Genomic DNA, 15,750 nt, shown 5'->3' with positions numbered 1-15,750 from the left:
AAAAAAGTCAACACAGGCCACCTTTGTATCTGGGTGCCTGCCTAAGCGGCCACCTTAGCGCCTAGGCGGCTGCCTCTATGGTTTTGAACCTTGGTTGACAGAAAAGAACTCTTTATGGTCATTTCCTCCAGTTGCCACCTCTTTTACCTCTTTACCACCATCAATGTGCCTGGAACTTGTTCTTCGTCATAATAGGAGCTCCAAGTTCTTTGTTTTCATCTAATGGTTCATCAAAAATAGGATCACTTAGTTATTTATCATTATCAAAGATAAGTGCACTATCAAAGAATATTTATTCAAAGAATATTTATTCAAAGAATATTGAATCTAATTGAAGATTAGATCTTTGTTGTTCTCCTTCAAATTATGCTCTTGTCAATACCATTGTGCATCAAGCCCATCTACATAACTTGACACGTCATCAATCCATTCCCACTCAGACTCGAACGCTAATTCACACCAATTTCCATACAACCCTCAAGATTTGGATCTATCCATGTAGATTCCTCTTTGTTTAGGGTACAATGTTGCTGGTCTCACTTATGCAACAGTTGTGTAATCCTCTCCATCAAGTAGTTAATTCCCTTGCACTGTCAGATCAGATCGGCATCACTACGGCTAAGACCTCCATGACCAGCCATCATAATCTCTGACTGGGCACAAATCGTGCTCTGATACCAAAGTGATGTAAGAAAATTGAAGAAAAAGTAAAAATTAGAAATTACAAAGAAAAAGCATGTCTATAAATCAAGCCAAGAGAAAACTTGTTTTGTTCATAAAATAAAATTCATTCCAATAGTATAAGCATCTTATAATGTAATATCCCACCTTTTATAAGCTTATGAAGCCCCAAAATTAATTTAAGATCCAAGTAAACAATTTAAGTCTCTTAAATACTGCTAAGCAATATTAATAATTCCATAAATAACCCTGTGAACAGAAGTAACCTGTGAACAGACTTGTGAATATTAAAAAAAAATAAAAAATAGAAACTAATGATAATTTTAAAATATTAATTGTAATAAAACAATAAAATGTACACTCACATCCAAGAAATTAAATTAAAATTTTGAATCACCCAGCTCCTTCATCTCCATCAGATATGGGATGATGATGTGCCAATGGATTTGTCATATTTATTATTATTGAGTAGGCAGTGGCAATATGACAATCACACGATTCATGATGGGTTTAAGAACAATTACTCCTCTGTCAAAGATGTGTAAAAATCGTTTGAGGTCCATCTAGGAAGGAAAATCCCTCCAAATCAAATAAAGGGTATACTAATCTCCTTTCTAGCGGAGTTTATGAAGGGCTTGAATAAGTCCGGGATGTTGTTTACGATGGTCTGAATGCAGGAGCAGCCAGTTAGGTCGGTTCCACCACAATTAAAACCATTAATAAGGGATTATCGTGATGTCATCCCGGATGAGCTTCTGGAGGGGTTACCACCCATGACGGACATCCAACATCATATAGACCTCGTTCTTGGATCCCGCATGCCGAACGAGGCTGCATATAAAATGAACCTGAAGGAGCATGAAGAATTGTACAAATAGGTCACAGAGCAGCTACTAAAGGGGGTTTCGCGAGAGCATGGCTATCCCAGCTTTATTGATGCTTAAAAAGGATGGGACTTGACATATATGTGTGCATAGCAGGGTTATTAACAAGATCAAGATCAAGTACCACTTCCCCATTTCGTGCCATGATGATATGTTGGATATGTTGACTGGTGCTACTGTGTTTGAAGATAGATTTGAGAAGTGGATACCATCAGATCCATATTCAGCGAGGAGATAAATGGAAAACTGCACATAAAACACGAGAGGGCTTTTATGAGTGGGCCAAATGGTATCACCAATGCTCTACTTTTATGAGGGTGAGGAATCATGTGTTTAAACCTTTTATTGGTAAATTTGTGGTGGTCAACTTTGATGATATTCCAGTAGACAACATTGGTGAGCAGGCGCATATGAAGCACTTGCGATTGGGGTTTGACTTGTTACAGGAACAGCAGTTGTATGTGAATCTTAAAAAGTGTGAGTTCATGATGGACAGCTTAATCTTTCTTGGTTATGTTGTCTCAGCAAAGGGCATTAAAGTTGACCAAGGTTAGCAACTATCAAAAATTGGCACACTCCTATAGTGTATGATGTTTGCAATTTTCATGGCTTGGGTACTTTCCACAGGAGGTTTATCAGTGGCTTCAGTTTGATCATAGCACCTCTTGAGTTTGCTTAAAGTAGGGGGAGTTTCTATGGATTGACGAGGCCGAGAAGAGTTACAGTTGAAGCAGAAAATGATTGAGGCATCTGTGTTGGCCCTTCCAAACTTCGATAAAGTCTTCGAGCTAGATTGTGATGCTTCACATGTTGGGATTGGTTAGTGTTGAGTCAATAAGGGCGTCCTATTGCCTTCATCAGGAGAATCTAAATGACACTTAACAACGATATTCTACATGGATATGGAGTTTTATGCTATTGTTCAAGCCTTAAGGCATTGGCGCCATTATATGATCGAGAGGGGGTTTATTTTTATGAAGCATTGAAGTATATTAATAGCCAACATAAACTAAATTAGCAACATGCTCATTGGGTAGCCCATTTGCAGAAGTTTACTTTTGTGATTTGGCATAATGCAGGCAATCAAAATAGAGCAGCAGATGCTCTTATTAGAAGATCGGCTTTATTGACTACCATGATAGCAACGATTATTAGTTTTGAATTTATGAAGGATCTTTATGCAGATGATGTCGATTTCAAGGAGATATGGGCTTAGTTCCGTGATGGAGTCTATGAGGATTTTGTTATTCAAGATGGATTTCTCTTTAAAGGGGACCATTTTTTTTATACCCACAGGTTTCCTTAGCGAGACCCTAATAGCAAAGCTTTGTGCAGGACGTCTTGGCAAGCACTTTGGTCGAGACTAAACCATAGCTTTGGTTGAGTCGAAGTATTACAGGCTAAAATTGAAGAGAGATGTACAGAGTTCGTCAAGAGATGCCATAAATGTTAGCTAGCTAAGGGGCAGCGACAAAATCAGGGCGTTATTCTCCACTTTCTATTCCTAATGCACCTGGCAGAATGTTAGCATGGATTTTGTGTTGGTTCTTCCACGGGCTCAAAGAGGTATGGATTCCATATTTGTCATAGTGGATAGATTTCAAAGATGGCGCATTTTATAGCTTGTAAGAAGACCTTAGATGCCATGCATGTTGCTAACCTATACTTCACAGAGGTAGTGATGTTGCATGGTGTTTCGAGGACAATAACTTCATATCCGAATACTAAGTTTCTAGGCCATTTTTCAGGAACTTTGCGGAAGAAATTGGGCACTCGATTATAATTCAGTAGTTCCTAGCATCCATGAACAGATGGGCATACTAAAGAGGTAAACCGTACTCTTGGTATCTTCTTAGAACAATTGCAAGTGAAAGAAGAAGTGGGATCTAGAGATGCATCAAGCTGAATTTAAATCTAACAATGCTTGCAGCAGGTCTACTGGTAAGAGTCAGTCCAAGGGTGTATATGAGAAGAACCCCACCCATTCGCTTGACTTGGCTCCTATGCAGGCTAATGGGGAGGCTCATGCTACTTTTGAGGAGTTGCTTGAGCAAATGAAAAGAGTCCATGAGCAGGTGTGTGCTATTGGAGCCAATACAGCCAAATATAAAACCGTACTCTTGGTGATCTTCTTAGAACCATTGCGAGTGAAAAGAAGAAACAGTGGGATCTAGAGATTAATCAAGCTGAATTTGCATCTAACAATGCTTGCAGCAGGTCTACGGGTAAGAGTCAGTCCAAGGGTGTATATGAGAAGAACCCCACCCATTCGCTTGACTTCGCTCCTATGCAGGCTAATGGGGAGGAGGCTCATGCTACTTTTGAGGAGTTGCTGGAGCAAATGAAAAGAGTCCATGAGCAGGTGTGTGCTATTGGAGCCAATACAACCAAATATAACGAAGCAACAGACAAACATCACCGTTTCGAGGAGTTTAATGTGGGAGATTGGATGATGGTGTACCTCAAGAAGCAAGACATTCAGCAGGCAAATACAACAAAATAACTGCTGCAAGGGAGGACCATTCAAGATTTTGAAGAAGATGGATAGCAACGCTTATAAGTTAGCTTTAACTTCACATATGGAGACTTTGGATATCTTCAACATTGCTGATTTATCGAGGTATCTTGGACCAAAGAAAGCGAACAATGAAGGTTCTAATTCAAGGGTGAGGTCTCCGCAGCCCAGGGAGGATGATGATGCGCAAAGCATTTCAAGTGGATAGAATGACGAGTATCTTCTGTGGGAGCAGCTGATCCTCCTAACTCTCGTGTATATTTGGAGGATGTGAACCCCAGGAGGGCTACTAAGAAGAATAAGAAGAGCAAGCATCGTTTGGAATAATTCTCAAGCAATTTTAGGGTTATTTTCAGGGACTTCTAATTGCTTTTATTTTCTGGACCAGTTGGGGAATTTCTATTCATTTTATTTATAGTAAAGGCCATTTATTTTAAAAAAGTCACTTACATTAGGACTTGTGAATCAATTTATTATTTGTATGGACACTTAATGTCTTTTGTGTGGGGCCTAAGAGGTTCATTCATGTGATTTTCTAGGAAATAAAGAGAGAATAAGCTTTGGCCTTTGAAGACCTAGTCAGGGCTTGAAGAAGAGACCCTAGGTTCTTCTTTTTTTTGTTGCTTGTGATGAGCTTGTGAATTTTATAGCTGTCTTCAAATTTCCCACATCACATACCTAGAACAAAGACAAGTGAAGGAATAACCATGTTTAAAGAACAAAACTTCTTAGGTATGGAAGCAGAAAGCAAGTTAAAGTAGAAAAGTGGCACAATCGAGTGTGATTTTGTAGCATTCAGATAGTCTAAATATGGAAGGTGTAGAGATGTATTCTAATTCCGGCATGACAACTGATGGCCTTTCCATAATTAAAAGTGTTTTGATAGAATGTTTGAAAAGAATGCATATAGATAGACACAGGACACATGTACCTAATGTATCAAAATCAATCAAATGACAGAAAATACATCCAGTGGAAACATTTAGCACATACCTTGAATTCCTAGATAAGCCTAATGCATATCAAGTTATCCTAGTCACAAAATCTTCTGGCTAATTCTAGTAGTCTCATACTACTAATAGTAGAGCAAAACAGAAAATCATGAAAGAAGATTACGCAGACAAAATCCAGCCACCAAGTAAAAAATATGTATAACTAAGTTATAACCAATGCACTCTTCATCAAGATCTTATGTCTCATCTACAAACTCCAAAAACATTGAGATGAAGTGGGCTACCCTCATTTCAGTCTGCGTTAGATAAGATTGTCCATCAGGATCACGTGAAAGGTGGACTTTCTTTCCCCGAGTTTCTCCAACAGCTTCCCATTCATTACTTACATCACGATCCCTCCACATTGCTTCCATGTCTTCTGGATCCACACAATCATCCCAATATTTAAAGCTAGGGGCCATCTCAGGCTGATTATGTGGATCGCCCTACAACATCTGGGAAGAGAGGTAAACCACATCAATACGTAAGAGGTAAGCTTGGTAGACATTGCAACGAGTTAGCAATTATTATGTCTATGGATGATATACATGACAATTAAAACAGAGTGCTCCCATGTCATAAGAAGTACCTATCAAGTTTATGGAAGGTCAAACCAATATGACAAAGAAAGACCATATATTCATGTTCGTTTAGGTTAATCTAACGAATTAATGAAAATCAATCATCATCTCATAAATATTTAACCATCATAATGGCAGTCAAAATATAGAAATTTGAGCTGCCTCGGCAAGACACTTGGGAGTTCTAAAGCAGAAGTCGAACAACAAATATATGATGGCCACTGATCCGTACAAATGAAAATGAAACCTGTTTAGATAAAGATTAGTTACTAAGTTGAACCTAAGATCACCTAAAGAGCATTTACTTGAAGAATGCAAATATCCTTCTTAATTTAAAACAACAGCCCTAATGTTCATCAGTTCAAGAGATGTAGGTCGATACAAAATCAAGTATGCTGATGAATATAACAGGTACTAAGAGTTTCAGAACAAGAGATTCTTCAATCAAACCATCTTTAGTTTATAATGAACCTAAACTTTAAAAAATAAAAATAAAAAATTAAAGAAATAATTGGGATGAAAATCTTAAAGATTGTTTTAGGAGCTAAAATAGATCTAGTAAAAGGAGCCCACAGTATAATCCAAACCGACTGCTCACAAATATTGAGCTGTATAATTTTCAGAACTCATTCAGTTTCACTACGTTTTCACTCAAGGTACTATTAGTATGCAGTTTTCCTTGAACTTGCTATGTTAATAATTCGTATGAATGGGTAAAGAGATTTTGCGTGGGTTCAAAATTAATACATGCGAGAAGAGTTCTCTCCACTCTTCAGATCAAACATTTGACCAAGTGGTGATTGAGGGAATAGTATGGCATTATGGTACCAGAGTAAAACTCCTGTGAAATTTGTGCGCCATATTCTAACTAATATCATTAGCATGTGATACATTTATACTCAGTGGGCTTGTTACGTAGATGATCACGATGCATATACAGGCATTTTGAGGAGACTCGAAGCAAGCTATTTTTGGGAAACAGTTCTACCTATTGTTGAACACTGCTGGTTATGAAGCTTATATCATTCTTCCCATTACCCCTTTTTCTTGGGAAGGTGCAAAATTGACCGGTGAAGGATTAATCTCAACCACCATCATCAGGAATGGAAGTGGATGCCACCACGTTGTACCAAAAGGAAACACAGGCAATAAATGAGGGAGAAAAATGGTCTTTACAAAATGGGAGACACTACATCAAGAAGCCATGGTACTATTGTAACTTGTATCTAATGATACAGAAAACACAGAACCATGCCCCACTATGCTAGGTTCTATTCATGCCCTAAAGGACTAGCAAGAGCCAATTCCCTAGTGTGAACCAGAGCCAAAATCCATTCAATCAAGTAATACTCAATAGAAGACAAGAAATCAATAGAGGAGGCATTTATCAGAAGGATTAATCCAAATGTCAGAAAACAGAACAGAATTCAAGGCATCTATATTATTCAATGATAACTAATTCTAGGATCATGGCTTCCTATCATAGATTAATCACAATTAAACTATTGGCCTAATCATAACCAATCACAAAATTAACTAACATGTATGAGCCAAAGGCTACCAATTACCAAAAAAACTGCATTTCCTTAACACATAACTATATACATTCGTGAATCTTCAAATTACCACATCAGAGTATGAGAGAGAAGGGTCATAAGATTATAAAATTACCATGTGAAAGATCTTGGACAAACTTAAGAGAGAGAACGCAGAAAGAGAAACTATTTCTAAATCTAATGCAATGTGTATACCTACCTGAAAACCTATGAAGAAATTATTGATGAAAAACAATGTGCATGAGAAAGAGAGAGAGATTTACTGAAAATGGAGAAAGGGTTTGTTTACCTAGCGGTGAGAGAGAGAGAGAGAGAGAGAGAGAGAGAGAGAGGGGTAAGCGAATGGAAGGATGCGTGCGCATGTCGAATGATTTTTGTCGGAACTCTTACATATTTATACATTTCCTAATGTGCAAGGATTGCTGCTTCAATAATATTAATTTATGTCAAATCAAAGGGAAAACTAGTTAGGTGCGGTTTTGCATAGAGCCTAGGCTCTAAACAATCAAATTAGAGCCTACCTCAAATAGTATTGAGAAATGTAGTTTCAATACTGAAAATATTTGTGATATCTTTAAAATATATTTTTATCTTTATTTATAAAGTTTAAAGCTTCAAAAATGGCGTAGATCGATAGATCTAATTTGAAAATTGACGGTCTAAAAATGTATTACAAAACACACTATTTCCAAAACTTAAAATCCATTTTTTTTTCTCATGTCCATGCATCTTGATGTTGAGATATGATCAATTTCGTATATTTGAGCATCAAAACAACCTCTTCTACTAAAATTTTTGAGATAAGCTCAAATTTAATTGTATAGAGCCTATGCTCTATATAAACTTTTCCCAACTCGTTATCATCATTAAACCTTAAGGTGTGGTTTCGTATTAGGTAGCCGCTTTTAACGGCATACCTCAAAAAAAAATTATAAGATACAGTTTTAGAACAAAAAATTATTAGGATAACTTATGGTTTGGGAATTTATTTTTATTTTTTATTTTAAAATTTTCATTTCTAAAGATAGCTCAAATCAAGCAATCTAAAAATACATAAAAAAATCCTGAAAATAACAAGATAAAATAGCATTTTTTTTAGATTTTTGATGCACCTAGCATCAAACTTTATACAAGTTTTTTTTTTTATTTTCCATTTCACAAAGGTATAATTTGAAGCCTTCAAAGGTTGGTATTTAGAACTCCAAGGCCTCAGTTATTTTTGGATATTGAATGAAACGATCGGCAAAATTACAGGCGTAAAGTCACAACGGTAGCGGACTGATCCTTAGTTGGATGGCTATAAGACAGAACAAAAGTGCTGCTCGAGGTGGAGTATACTACTAACTGATATCAGCATAGAAATTATGTGGTTATTGGTATTATGATCGTCCGATCAGCTAGGGAACGAGTGATGGAGTAAGAGGGATGCCTAAATTATACGTCTCACTATCTCCCTATTACCGATCAATTGATTCGACGGTGATGAACTAATAAACGCTTTCTGAGCCTCAAGTCCTAGGTCTTTTATGAAAACAAAGTACAGTTTTGATGTGAATCCTAATTGACTTTGGTGGATTGTGATGGAAGATATCAGCTTATCAAAGTTGGCTAGTACAATAATCAGTGTTCAAAAAATCGACCCAGCCTCATAAGCCACCCAGGGGCAGTTCCGAGTAACCGGTACATTGGCCTTGTTCAAGTGGCTTAATTGAGCAAGTTCCGACAGGTCAAAAAATTGTTAAAAAATATAAAAAAAATAAAAAATATGAAAAGAATATTTAAAGCATGATTAAATAACACGCATCCAAATGAAGTTGAAAATTAGTGAAAAAAATTGATTTCAGAAAATTGATTTGTGCCCAAGGTTTTTTTTTTTTTTCAAAAAAGATGGAAATATGTAAAGCAAGTATTCAAAGCCAAGACACTTTCCAATTTTTTCCAAAATGATAAAAAAATATTAAAAAATACATTACAAACAAATCCTTTAGTTTTTTGGATTTTATTTTGTTTTAAATACGGGACTAGATCACCAAAACCAAAACTGTCTAGTGCCTGTTTCGAATCTCACCGACCAGTTTCGAGTTGAACTGACCGATATTGCAAACACGGATAATAATAATATCAACATTTTGACTGTTGAAAGACAGTCCTGAAGTACTTGCACGACAACTCGACGAGGGTGTCGAGTTCTTCATGTGCGGGAGGCTTGTCATAGACATTGCCCATCCAACCCACAGTCATGTGACAAAGATCGTCTCACGCTCAGTACTCGGCCCATGCAAGGGGAAGCTAAAAACGGTTAAAAATGAAAACGATACAAAAACTTCTAAAAAATAATAGGAAAAATATTTTTCAAGTATGAATAAATAAAACACATCTAAATGAGGTAAATAAAGTAGTAAAAATAGATTTTGAAAAATGAATTTTTGATGGGGATATTTTACAAATAATTCGAAACGAAGGAAAATGTGAAAATAAGTGTTTATAACCAAAATACTTTCCAATCTTTACCAAAATGATAAAAAACATTAAAAAAATTACAAATAAATTTATTATTTAAAAATATATATTTAAAAAAAAAACAATTAAGATGCCCCAATTGAGGAGTACTCGAACTTGCCACCCTAGCTCATCTAAGTTACTTGGGGCGAGTCCAAGTTTCACCCGAATAGTCAAACACTGATGTGACCAAAACGTGATATGCATACCTTAGCGCGTTTCATAGGGCCCGGTCGTTTCCATATGAGTATATAAGAGTCGGGGGGCTCTAGAGCCTACCTCAAATAGTCTAAAGCCTTAGTGTTAACATGTTGAATATGTGTTTCGTTAAATAAAAAAGTCATTACTAGTTGGCAAAATTATAGATACCCCTAAAATGAACTTCGTAGACATTTTATCCCAGTACTGTTAGCATCACACCTTAAACCCAAATATTATTTGTTTTGTATTCAACCCTCAAGTCAAAACGTCAAAAAAAATTGAAACTAAAATGCCATTATCATCTCTCACTCTCTCTATCTACCCTCTCTCTTTTTCTCTCTCTACCCACTCTCTCTACCCTCACTCTCTTTCTCTACCCACCTTCTCTCACTAGTAAATTGATTTCTCTCTACTTCTAGTATGTTACCCCACCAATAAGAGAGAAAGGTAAAACCCATAAAATCTCACCCCCCAACTGTTGTACGCGAAAGCTTTAAACCTGACTAGCTGATTTTGGCAAATAAAGTACGAGAAATAAAATACGAAATACACATACACAAGAACACAAAGATTTATGTGGTTCACCCCAGAATGGCTATATCCATGGGCACGGCAAACTGAAATCCACTATAACAATGAAAGTTACATCAAATATTTTTTGACAAAGAGTTACCTCTCTAACTTCGACAAAACTCAGTCAAGCAAATCATTTTTCACCATCTTGATATCAAAATCACTTTCTCACCATGCCAACATCTATTGAATAGCATCATTAATTCTTTATCTATTGCCAAATAAATTTCTTCATCATTATTGCTGAAAATAGTGGTTGCCATCAAATTTCTCCACTTCAAACTTTGCATGCGAAACCTTTACTATCATACCGAAAACCCCAAACCAAGCTTTGATACTACTTGTTGTGTGAGGAAGCTCTAAACCTGACGGGTTGATTTTGGCAAATAAAGTACGATAAATAAAATACGAAATACACATACAAAAGAACACAAAGATTTACTCAATTCACCCTAGAAGGGCTATATCCACGACCATGGCAAACTGAAATCCACTGTACCAATGAAAATTACATCAAAGATTTCGGGATATAGAGTTACCTATCTAATCTCGACAAAACCCAGTCAAGCAAACCCTTTTAAACTACTCTTCCTTCATTCTCTTTACTTTTGGCAACCATTACCAACAATACCATATAGAGACGCGTGAGCAACGAGAAACTGACTCTCCCTTTAACTACAAAGGGAAATCACCCAAAATCTCAATGAGAACTACTTCTCTATAAGAAATAAGCTTCTCAATTTTCGGGAGTCTAAAAGAGGGTACCATCACAATGTTTTTCTCCATAAGAAGCTCACTTACATCTAAGAGGAAACCTTACATCTTATGTATAGGAGGCTCTGCCCCCCTCTATCTCTAGGGGAAATCATATTTCCCATATAGTGATCCAAATAAGGCACATGAATTCTCAGCACTTTCATCTCATGTATAAGGTTAAGAATCCACACTAAATAGGAAACTTCATATAGATGTTACATATATCTCAAAAACCAAGAAATACATCCATCAAAGAGTCATAATCTCTTTGGACTTCTATTTCCTTTATAAAACTTATCAAATATCAACATCAATCTCAATCCCATATAATATGGGAATATCTCAATCCCACATAATATGGGATTTTCTTGTATGGGTAATTTTAGATAGCAACAAATCCAATACCAACTTCAAAAACTCGCCGAGGAAGGGAAACCCAATACCTCATTGAAGTTGTAGAGAGCTTGAGGCCTTTTAATGGTGAAAACAAGGTATTCCCCTGCCTCTTTTGCACAAGAAAGTTTTTCAGTTCTCAAGTTCTAGGTGGCCATCAAATGCTCACAAGATGGAGAGAACGGACGCTGGAAGAGCCCAGAGAGCGACCAATTACAGGCTTTATGCATTGGGTTCTTCTCAGCCAATAGCTATACTCCAAACTTGGGTTCTAATGGATCCCGACTGTACATAAGTACCCACTCTGCTAGCCATGATGGATCACAAAACATGTAGTTTTGTGGACATGGGTTTAGCTCTAATCGAGTCTAATAGAACAATTTAAACTTTAAAGAAATCTCTAGCTCACTTTCTATAACTTTTATGTGAGATGAGATTGTGTATTTATAACACAAGATGTACATATTTTTGGATATACGTGGGATGTGTTGTTACAATAATATTTTGAATGAGTTTGACTTTATATTTGTTACAACAATTATTTAAATGAGATTGACTACAAGGATAACCCAAAGATTTGGATGATTATGAGTTATCCCTTTACAGGCCCCCTCAAGCTCAACGTACTGTCACGAACGTTGAGTTTGGACTATAGATCTTGAAACTTGTTGCGAGATAAAGGTTTTAAGAAAATATCAACAAGTTGATCATTTGTTAAAATAAATTGCACATCAATATATTATTTGATACTTTGTGACGAACGAAGTAAAAATCGATTTCCACATATTTAGTGAGTGAATGGAAAACCAAGTTAGTAGTAAGATAGTTGGCCCCCACATTGTCACACCAAATAATAGTTAGCTTGTGTAAGAAGATGCCAAGTTCCCCAAGGAGCGATTGCAGACAAGTTAACTCTACAACAGAACCAGCAAGTGCACGATATTCCGCCTCTGTGCTTGAACGAGTCACTATATGTTGTTTACGAGAGCTCCAAAATATACGATTGGGTCCTAATAAAATAACATAACTGCTCGTAGATTTCCTGTCATCAGGGCAACCAGCCCAGTCAGATCAGATAAGGCAGAGAGGTATAGGTTATGGGACTGGCAAACAAAGAGATCATATGAAAGAGACTATATGTTATGGTTCCATTTAGATAGCGCACAATTCTTTTCATTGCCTCTCAGTGATCAGATGTAAGTTGATGCATGAATTGGCAAACTTTGTTAACACTATAGGCAAAATCAAGTCGTGTTGGGGTCAAATATTAAAGTGCCCTGACCGTACTCCGGTATAATGTAACATCATCTAGGGGGTAACCAGAGTGAAGGGATAGTAACATACAAGTGGAGTAGAGCGGGGTTTGGCACCATCCATACTAGTCCGCTGAAGTAGATCGATAATGTATTTGGGCTGTGAGATAAGTAACTCACCATAATAAAGGATGACTTCCATCCCTAAAAAGAAATGTAGGGGACCGATATCTTTGAGCGCAAACTCATGGCCCAAGTTATGGAGGATTTTGTTGATGAAGATGCCACTATTCCTAGTGACAAGAATGTCATCTGCACAAATGAGAACATAGACGACATAACGGTCATCATTGTAAAAAAAAGAGGGAAATATATGTTTTGGATCCCACAAAACCAAACCCCATGAGAAAGATGCTCAGACGGTGAAACCATGCTTGTGGCGCTTGTTTCAACCCATAAATTGCTTTTTGAAGGAGGCAAACAATGGTAAGATAATGTTGATCAATAAAACCTTGCGAATGTTCCATGAACACTTCCTATGTAAAATGGCTATACTAAAATGCATTATGTACATCCAGTTGTCTAATTGGTCATTCTTTGGACACCGCAATGTTCACTACTGTTCTTATGGTAGTTGCTTGACAACTTGACTGAACGTGTCCTTGTAGTTGATCCCTGGTTGTTGATTGTACCCTTTGGCTGTGTCGCTTAATTGATCCATCAGCTCGAAGCTTGATTTTGAAAATCCATTTGCAGCCTATAACATTGATGTTGGCCCAGGATGGAACAAGCACTCATGTTCCATTTTGGATTAAAGCATTAAATTCATTACTCATGGCATCTATCCACTCATTGTTTTTGCTAGCTTGAGAGAAGGAAGTGGGTTCAACATCATGGGGTTCGGCATTGGTTATGAGATATTTGGATCAACGATAGGCTTTTGGCTTAAGGATGTCATCCAGAGATCTAGTGCATATGGCATGGGTTCGGCATGGATTAGAGGGGTGCTCTTCCATGAGTATTGTTGGGGGAGTGATGGGGCAATGGTGGGTTGCAATACTGGGGACAGTAGGAGCAATTGGGTCAATGAGTAATGGGTTAGGAGGCTGTGATGTGTGGGCTCTATCTGTACTGGGTGGTGTAGATATGGTGGTATTGGACTTGGCGGAGTAGAGTGAGGAATGTGGGTGTTTGTGAGTGGGTTGAACCTCTTGGTTGGAGCTTTCACGTCGTAGAGAGTGGCCTCGCCCGTATATAATTTTTTTCTTTACATAATGTAGTAGTCAAAATTTCAAACAAACGGATTACATTTGATTTCTGTAATCTTTTTGATAGTTCTTGAATTTTTTATTAGTTGAAGATCGACGGGTCATCTGAACCGATCTGTCACCAGTTTGTCAAGTTGCTGGTTCGGTTGCTGAGCTGACTTTTGAAACAAATATAATATACAATCGGGAAAGGATACAACAATATTATTTACTTCTAGCAATTCTCGAATGAACATCTCAAGCTAACTCCGGCCATGCCTGAGCCGAGTACTCCGCCCGAGTCCAAGTAACTCGGCTAGAGTTGAGACTAGTATTGTAGCAGCAAAAAGGTGTTAAAAAATAAAAATAAATAAAAAATAAAAAATAAAAAAAGAAGGAAATATATGTTTAAAGTAAGATTATAAAGCACACATTTAAATAGGTTAAAAAAATTAGCAAAAAAATAAGTTTTGAAAAACCAGCTTGTGAAAGGGAATGGGGGTATTTTTGAAATAATCCAAAAAAAATGGGAATATGTGAAAATAAGTATTCATGGCCGAAATACTTTCCAATCTTTGCAAAAATAGTAAAACACATAAATAAACATTGTTATAAACCAGAAAAGGAAAGTCCAACCGGAACAGTGAAGCAGACATGGGCTCAGAAGCAGTTCAACTAGCTTAATCGGTAAACTAGCCAGTTCAACTGTTCTAACTGAGCAAGTTTCAAGTGATCAAAAAAGTGTTAAAACTAAAAAATGCATAAAAAATTAATAAAATATGAAAAGTATAATTAAAGAACGATTAAAACAAAGCACATCCCAATGAAGTTGAAAATTAATTTAAAAATGGACTGATTTGTGCCCATGGGTATTTTAAAATTTTCTAAAATGATGGAAAATTGTAAAAATAAATATTAATAGCCAAAACAATTTTCAATCTTTACCATAATGATGAAAAACATCAAAAAATGCACTACAAACAAAATCTCTTATTTTTTGAAATTATATATATATATATATATATATATATATATATATATATATATATATATATTTTAAAAAATACCTGGTTGTTCACCAAAACTGACCAGTTGCCGAATTTGATCTATAACGGAGAGATTATTGGTTAGACCGCTCAAATTTTCCTTCAATGTTATAAATATATTTATTTTTTTTTATTTTTAATTGTTAATAATTTTTTAATTCTGTTTTAGCTCTCTAAGTTGGACCCCCTACTCAAGACAACTAAGGTTTGGACAGTAAGTAACTTGGCCGATTCCGAGCTGACTCGACTGATTTTTCAAACACCGACTTCTAGTACACATATCTTTTAGATTTCAAATACGATAATTGTGAGTATGTTATTGACTAGATTCAAAGTTACAAAAAAAAAAAAGAGTATAATTTGCAACACATTTGATCCCATCCTATCTTAATTAATATCTAATAGCCAAAAGTAATTATGATCTAAGAAAGATAAATCATCTCGTTGTATATATACCTTGTTCAATTAATGTGTCACATTTACCTCGATAATTTACCATGCGAAAAATAAAGAAATAAAGTATACGCATGAAGGGTCCATTGTCAGTGATGAAGACGGCCCAGGGCAGTGAGC

At 36.4% G+C, this 15,750-nt stretch overlaps 1 protein-coding gene across 2 annotated transcripts in view; it reads right to left on the bottom strand.

Moving 5' to 3' along the window:
- LOC18447898 (transglycosylase) overlaps positions 1-5,512 on the bottom strand; it is a 36,199-nt gene extending 30,687 nt beyond the window's left edge. For both annotated transcript variants that reach the window (XM_088857931.1, XM_088857932.1), the window contains exon 1: positions 5,318-5,512. In XM_088857931.1, the coding sequence (XP_088714057.1) occupies positions 5,318-5,494 (177 nt within the window). In that variant the 5' untranslated portion in view covers positions 5,495-5,512. The remainder of the gene's footprint in view (positions 1-5,317) is intronic.
- Positions 5,513-15,750: the final 10,238 nt, after the last annotated feature.

This window comes from Amborella trichopoda, chromosome 2, assembly GCF_054954075.1.
Source record: "Amborella trichopoda isolate Santa Cruz 75 chromosome 2, AtrichopodaSantaCruz75HAP2 v2.0, whole genome shotgun sequence".
NCBI lineage: Eukaryota > Viridiplantae > Streptophyta > Magnoliopsida > Amborellales > Amborellaceae > Amborella > Amborella trichopoda.
Note: the sequence above shows the minus strand (reverse complement) of the source record. Positions and strands in the feature narration are given on the sequence as shown.